Source organism: Acyrthosiphon pisum, chromosome X (assembly GCF_005508785.2).
Source record: "Acyrthosiphon pisum isolate AL4f chromosome X, pea_aphid_22Mar2018_4r6ur, whole genome shotgun sequence".
NCBI classification, from domain to species: Eukaryota; Metazoa; Arthropoda; class Insecta; order Hemiptera; family Aphididae; genus Acyrthosiphon; species Acyrthosiphon pisum.
In genome coordinates, this window is record NC_042493.1 from 63,288,399 (window position 1) to 63,297,228 (window position 8,830).

General features: G+C 27.0%; 1 protein-coding gene across 1 annotated transcript in view; it reads left to right on the top strand.

The window, feature by feature from the left end:
* Positions 1 to 1,553: 1,553 nt before the first annotated feature.
* LOC100163133 overlaps positions 1,554 to 8,830 on the top strand; it is a 34,745-nt gene continuing 27,468 nt past the window's right edge. The window contains exons 1-2 of the mRNA XM_001943114.5: positions 1,554 to 3,546; positions 3,818 to 3,945. Of these exons, the coding sequence (XP_001943149.2) occupies positions 1,887 to 3,546; positions 3,818 to 3,945 (1,788 nt within the window). The 5' untranslated portion in view covers positions 1,554 to 1,886. The remainder of the gene's footprint in view (positions 3,547 to 3,817; positions 3,946 to 8,830) is intronic.

The window sequence follows — 8,830 nt, forward strand, 5'->3', positions numbered from 1 at the left end:
ACGTACTTCAATGACATATTTTTAGGAGATCTAAACAATATTTTTTTATGTTAATTATTAGGTACCTATACCGCGGAGCTCTACGTAGGTACATTGGCGAAAATCGGGGAGGGGCTTAGCCTCCCCCCAAAAAAATGAACAGTTTTTTAGTAATGTGGGATCAAAGCTCCCCGCTCACAATGATGTTAAAAATGTTAGACCCCTGAAATTTTAATGGATTGCATATAGATAGGTACTATTTTTATTGTATGGAGATTACTAATAGTATATTGTACTGAATTAAAGTAGGTATAATGGCGAACGACAAGTGGAAAATCTTGGCTATTTCATTAGGTACCTAAGAATATTGTCATGTTATAATTATTTTATTTTTATTTTATGACTATCAATCAATTTATTTTCATAACTTGCGTGAATTTGATAGATAATTAAACTAATATCTATAACAGTCAAATTAAGTATCTTTAAAATAGTGAATTTGGTTTAAATAATTTGTTTACAATAAAAAAAATTTAAATCGACATACGTTTACTATTAAGTACGCACATAATGTATATTTTTTATTACATTATAAGTATTTCACATAAAATTATTATTTGTAGCTTTGTTTGTATTTTATAGAGTTACGGCTCATTTTTCGAGGTTTGTAGTTGCATTTTATGTCCTCAATATTTAAACTACGCCAAAAACAGCCTATTCAGAGAACTATAAAACTTGCCAATATTCTCTCCCTTCTTCTAATTTATACCAATCAAAGTTCATAAAAACGCATTTATTTTTTTCTCTATTGTGTTCGACTTTATTTCATTATTTATAGAACGACTTGATTATTTTTATCTCCACAATTTTTTTTTTATAGATTTCTAATATTAAATCCTTACAAACGTTGCATTTTTAATCACACTCACACTTATGATTATTTTATATGATACATATTTTATATCCATTACATAGTCAATACATACCTAGGTATTGTTAAATATTGTAGTTAATAGTCGTTCAAAATTAAGTATTCTTTAAAATTGGTTCTTAAAACATGTGGATACAATTATTGAATATGTACTGTGAACATTTAAAAGCATTTTAAGCCATATGACGTTTTATTCATTATTCAATTTATTATAAATATATGGAAAAATGTCCGGGGTAAAATATCATGGGAAAATTACTTTAAAAATAGTGGCTTACGTACAGTGAACTAATTTCTTAGATTATGGTTTCAATTTACAATTAATCTCCTGCACGTGTTTTATACTCAATAGTTTTCGGAGTGGAAAATATTAATATCCCTATCGATATAATTTTTTTAAGACAGACGATTTTTGGCAAATGATATTATTCCTGTTTACCATCTTCATAAAAAAAACCGGGCAAGTTGCCCTGATCACCCTGTATCTAAACTAGTAACTACTATTATATAAGGTGATGCAAAACTATATAAGACAAACGTGTGGGTGTTATATATTTTGGCACACTACTACTCCAACACCCGATCGTTATCTTCTCCTTCCCACTCCCACTCCCACTATTTCCCTACACAACTCTTCCTATCATGAATTTACCTCACTAAGAAAATGCCCGCGGCTATTTTCGAGTCTAGTGCGAGTCGCGGTTACGACAAGACATTTTTATTGTATATAAAAATATGTTTAATCTCCATTCGCCGGCGGTTTTTTTTTCATTCCAGTGTATATGTGTAAATTAAATATTTAAACGACATACGCAAGTAGAGATTTCTTTTTAAGATAGTGTATCAATTCTAAAATTATTTTCCGATCTAATTTGATAATATTGTTTTTAAATACTAATATTAATGAATTTTATACTAAGTGTTTATGTAATATTAGCTTAATGTGCGTTTGTATTTGTTGTGTTTGAATAAAACAATGTCTGAACCGTGCAGTTCGCGTGACGAAAATGAGGATAAGCCCCGAAAATGTAGCTTCAAGTTAATTACAAGAAAGAAAAAAATAACAAAAAAAAGCTCTCGAATAAGTATTGGAGAATGTAATGAAGCAATGGCTAAAACTTGGGAAAAAGAGTCGTTCAAAGACAGAAAAAGTAGAGGTTCCAAAAGAGAACGATGGCTATTAACACGAAAAACGTGGAGATATATGGCAGATGCTGGTAGAAAATTAATACCGGAAAATGTTGGAAATCGACCCGAAGATGTACCCAAAATCGAAGCATACTTTCAAGACGTATGTCAAAAGGAACCTAGATTTTTATTATGGAGGAAACAATCATACCCTGGAGCTTTGGGTTTTAGAAGTCGAGGTAGACCAAGAGGAAACAGATTTAAATTAGGTAGTGTCCGAGAAAACGCTAGTAGTGCAGATGAAGCCGAAAGTACAGTTAAGGTACCTAGTGTATCATTTTTGGCGCATCCTAGACCAGCAGGAAGATATGAACTACAACAACTCAGAAAGGAATTTTTATTTGGTTCAACTGAAAATAATAATACACTGTTATCAAATTATCAATATCCTGATTCAAAATCAGACTTAGTTCAATTTATTAACGATTATATTAGTAATCCAGAAGAAACAACGCCAGTTGAAGAATCTTCTTTCGATCATGAACAACTTTTGGAAAAACTAGAAGATTATATATCAAAAACAAATGATACACGTACGTCAGAAAATAATAAGAAACCATTAAGAACAAGTATATTGGAAAGTGACAACACACAAAAAAATCTATTGGAAACTTTAAGGAGGTACTATGCAAGGTCGACGAACAGAGAAAAAGTAATAGGAGATATTTTAATGGATAGAAAACTGTTAGAAAACTTGTACTTTGAATTAAGGAAAACAAGAGGATTTTTGGGCCGAAGAGTAATGGGTTCATCGTCAAATTTAGGACTTAATTCTATGAATTATTTTAACTCTACGTGGAATGATAATCAAAGAAAATACGATAGAATAAATACACCATCTGAATATCAAAATATATTTAATGATAAAAAAAATAAATTATTTTTAACAAATGACAAATCTTACAACCTATCGTCTCCACCACCTGTTATAGAAATTGAAGACATGGAAGAAAAATACATTGATGTTGGTATTCAAACTGTGCCCTTGGAACCAGCAATGTTAGGATTAATCGAAGATGAGAGTAGAAGAAAAGTCGATTCAATTGAAATATCCGATGTCGTATCGAAAGTTCCTTCGAAAGCTACACAACGCAAAGCTAGTATAGAAAACGACGATATATCACCATCTGTAAGTGACACAATAAAACGATATTTGAGAATGGCAAGAAAAAAAAGTGTTGAATCCGATAAAATTGATAGGTTTAAACGAGTTAACTATGATCGTAATATAAGAAATATTAAAGGTAAAGGAGAGCCAGATATATGTGAAGGCGATGAAACCAATAAATCAATACAAACAGACGATTCGTGGATTTCAATTTTAAAAAATATTGAGGACAATTCTACTTCAAGAATAACAAGTTCTAGGAGCAGTATTGATACTGGCACGACCTTTAGCGGAGAAGAACTGTTATCACCTCCTTTATCCCCACCGAAGTCTCTTAATGGTAATAAGACAATTGTTTGAAATATTATGTAACTCAAATAATATTCATAAACATGAATAAAAATAAAAATGAACTATTTTTAATGATTTATATTCTGGAGTTAGTAATTTATTATGGCCTAGAATATTCTATTTATATATAGTTAATTAACTAATAATAACCATATTATATACGTATTATATTATACTATGTGTCTACCTATGTTTTTTTTTAGAATGAATTCTATATACCTAAGCTTATTGTAAATAATAAATTTTATCTTGTTTTTTAGCCCCCGGAATGCAGAAATCAAGATCTTCAACAAATGTTCAGCAAGGATTTATGTCCAAACGTATATGGAAAGGACGTTCAAAAAGTCAAACTAGAACAAATACTGTTGCATCTCCTTGGACGCCATTGGTAAGCATTTCTATTATTTTATTAAAGCAAAATATGTCATGCAATATTTTCCAATTTAATAGTTATTGAACTAAAAGCTATATAAATGAAAAAATGTCTATTGTATGAAAGTATATCAGACAGTATTCATAAAATTAATATTTTTAAAATTGTGATATTTAATCGCACATCGAAATAATAACAATCAAATTTTTGGAAAATGACTGTGGTCAAAACAATAATTATTTTGCTGTTGCAACTTTATGTGCAAGTGCATATTGTATTACTTCATAGTTTATATACATAGAAATGTAAAAACATTAAAATCGCCTGCATATTTCGTTCTTACACATTTCAAAATTGTATTATTGACTAAATACATATTTTAGACCAAAATCTCTCTTGTCACCAAGTCAAAAAATACACTGGTTGTTGGCAGTCCCAAAATGATCTATAACAGAAATCAAGGTTATTAGTTATTACGTACGGTAAATTTCAGCAACAAAAATATGACATTTTGTGAATTTTTACCTAACCGTTAAGACTAGAAACAACTTATTCTCAAGCTATTACAAAACATCACTATTGTCTATCTAGAATAAAAAAAAATCGTGATTTTTAACACCTTATCAAAAAAATTATTTAAATCATGAATACAAGAAACATGAAAAGTAAACAGAAGAAATATTGTAATGACGTAGGTAATACTTATAATTTAGTGTATAATATTATGTGATTTTCATAAATTGAGCAGCTGAAAAATGAAACGTTGACAATACAATTTCGTATCAGTACACATAAACAAATCACTGAAATTCTCGGGAATAAGCTAGAAGTAAAAATAGTAAATTTTATTTTCTACTCATATTTACCCATCTATTAAAAACCAACCTCGAACAGATTAATTTTTTAATGTCGTTAAACAAATATAATGTACATTAAAAAGTCATGGTGATGTGTGCATATAATATATGTTATATATTATAATGTATATATGGTGTGTTTTGTGTTGATATAATAATATAATAAACAGTTAGGAGTATACTAAACAATAATCCGAATAAAACCTATGTACTAAATAACCAGATTTTAGTTTCTTATTAATTACATTTCAACCTTTTGTTGAATTAAGCAATGTTACTAAATCAAAATTAAAATATTGTTAATGGGTAAGCTTATTTTGTCAAAAAATTTGTTGACATTTGAATAAACGCGGACAAGATCCAAATATAAAATAAAATAAATATATTATACTGTTATGAACTTGTTTCGTTGGTTCACTCAGATATCATATACCTAATGTTAGAGTATTACTGGCAGCCTTTACAAGACCTTTCACAATGTTAATACATATTATATTTTTTTCCATTTATAAATTTATGATATCTATAATAAATCCATAGCAAGGACCATTTAAGTTATTAACATAGCTGTGAATTTAATGATTTTACATAATTTAATTGACATATTTCATTCTAAATTCAAAATAAATGAGATAAAAATTAAATACTTGACATCACCATTCTAAATACAAAATGAATACACATTTTAGACGTTAGTGCATAGAATTGCTTTTAACCATTTATTTTTATGTTTTTAATTATTGTTATTGCATATTTGGGGGGGATGATGATTTTGGTTATATTTTTATTGATAATACTTGTGTATATCTTAGCGGCAATTATGTGTATAATATTGGTATTTTATAAAATGCCCAGGAATTCTATATAATACCAAATACAGCCGGAAATCTATAAATTTGTTTGAATGCCAAACAATGTATAGGTAATGTATTAAATGTACCTTATCGGTTTTGTTATTTGACAATATTCCATCATAAAATATAAATCCATTAGTAAAGAAGAAACTGGATCTGGACAAGGCTTTATTAAATGTCCATTGTTCATGTTCAACAAAATATCAAAAAAACATCAATGTGCTTAAAAAAAAATTGCATTGCAATTCAAAATGTCATCCTAATTTACAGTGTTGTAATAAATAAACAAATTTAATTATTCTTTGTTAATCCAAACTTATTAAATATATAAATATTATTTTGTAATAATAGAATATTTTTAAAAACATATTTTTTCTAAACGAAATTTAAAATAAATTAAAAAAAGTGTATTGTAATTTGACATTATAATAAGTACGTTCTACATACATTTTTGAATTTTCCAAAATAATATAACAGTAGTAATAATCAAGCCTAGGCATAAGCAAGTTAAAAAGTTAAAGTTAAGTTAATTTTAACTTTTTAACTTAACATTTTTGAATTTAATTTTCATTAACTTAATTTTTAACTTAACTGATTTTTATTGACATAAATTTAATAAATAACGAGTTACTTTTAATCAAATCCAAGTTACATTAATTTATAAATAATTAAATAGTAAATATAATACAATTATTCCTAATGATCCATATTGCATAAACATTTCCTTTTTATTATTTTAAACCATACTTCTGACTATTTATTTATTACAAAATAAAAAATAAATAGATTTAATTTAAGTTTATAAGTTAATAGTTATTTTCCATATAACTTTTAACTTAACTGAGTTAAAATAACAATTAGGATAACTATTAACTTTAAACTTTTTTAAATGTTTTCTATCAACTTAACTTAACCCAATTAAAAATGATCATTAACTTGCCTAGGCTTGATAATAATGAATAAGTAATAACTGTGTACTAGGTACCATACAAATTATTTTTTTTTGTTTCATTTTTATGAATGCATTATATTCTGTAATATTAAATTGGTAGGTACTTTATAATCAATATTTTCTTATATACTAATAAAATTAATTGTCTTTGGTAGTATTATTATGATAAAAGGAAATGGATTTTCTTACTGATTACTGATTTCCCCATTCTACATATTGCCAATTTTTATATTTTGTAATTTTATAAAATGCCTAGGTATTATTCAAAACACAAAAGAAATATATTATACTATTCTTTAAAAATCACCAAGTATTATATCGAATTTCTAGGTATTTTATAAAATACCAATATTATACACATTACCGCTAACATATTACATAAATATTGATGGGTATAACATTCTTAAAAAACGTATAATTTTTTTTATAAGCTCATCTATTTATTTATTTTTTTGTTAAGTCCCTACATTTTATTCATGTACTATTTTAATATTTTAGGCATAATATTTATTATCTTTCAAGCCATATACGTAGGTGGTTAAAAGTTTTTTTATTAAGTTATTTTTGCTTAGTTTTCTAATATTTGTTAATTTAAAAAAAAAAAATCATAATATTAGAGTATAAGTGAATGCATATTTCATGGTGTTTTAGTGCATTTAATGCACAGCCCTAGTTATTACTTATTTATACATTTATGTATATATTTATTTATATATACATGTATAGTATATATATTTATATATTTATATATTCATACATATATATTATATATATTTATATAATCAAAATATTTATGACCTACCTTTATTATTCAATTGCGTATGACTATAGCTTATAGAGTATATACCATAGGCATACTTACAATATGGTATATAAAATAAATACTTGGTACAAAATCGATAATAATTATGGTTTAGTGTGATTTATTTATTTTTTGACGTTAAAAATTACTAATAAATCAGAATTTCGCGGTCGGACTTTGAAGTTATGACAATTTTTAAGTTTGCCAATTGTATGGCATTGTGTTAAGGATATTATAACACAGGCAATTGCGTGCACATGATATATTATGTCGGCAATGGGCACGGGTTAGGTACCAGGCTGGCACTATAGCACCGGACCCATATCCCATAGCTAATCCAGTTTATTATGATTATCGTAGTTCAATGGAGCACCGCTGATATGTGATAACTATCTTAAGGTATATACTATAGAGCTCAAAAAACCTATTTTTTTTGTTGATTTTTTGACTTTTATACTCTGGCTCTTAAATGCAAAACAATAACAATTATACACGGAATGGCTTACACAATCATCATAATTAGAGTTAGGATGTTGATGACTTTTGCATTTTTTTCCCTTTTATTCTGTACAATGCTATCATAGCTAAAAATTTGTTTCATGCTCCCTTGATGCAGAATATTCTAATTTTATTTTGCATTTTTCAACATTTTTAAGTCATTTTTTCATCTTTTAGGGCATATTTTGTACTTTTTATACAATGTGGGACATTTTTCACAGACTATAGATTTTAGGGCAAATGTTACACCCAAGTTTGGAAACAAATTTAATTTATTTAAAATCTAACTTTGGATTTGGACTATTAGTAAAAAATAATTTTAATATTATTATTGTGGGGTATATATCCACAATATACCCATATCTCTAATAAAAATTATTATTTATAAATAAGTTTTTTCACTTACCTTAATTATACTTAATTATTATTTTAGATAATTTTTAAGGTCATTTTTTGAAGTTTTTAGGGCATTTTTGCACTTTTTTTAGGGCATTTTTGTGTGTTTTTTAGGTCATCAACGTCCTAACTCTAATCATAATTATATAACGTTACTATTTTATCATATTATTCTGGTCATAATATCCTATACAGTATACGCGTAATACAATTTCAATTTCTAACAATCGATAGTGCATTTTAAATCAACACATTATCGAATACATAGTTCAATAACGGTTTTCATTTAGAAGATAATAGTATCTTGTACCACACAGTAGTGGATCCAGAGGTCACCCAAGGGGGGGGGGGGGGGGTGTGAATTTTCAAAAATTAAATTACCTTTTTTTATATAACCTGTAATTTATTGTAGGCTAAAATGATTTGCATTATTTCACCTATAAAACTAAATAAATATGTAATAAAAATAAAAAATATTAGTTGTCAGCTCAATTTTATAATATAAAAATAATGTAAAAATACGGGCCAAGGGAGGGGGGGG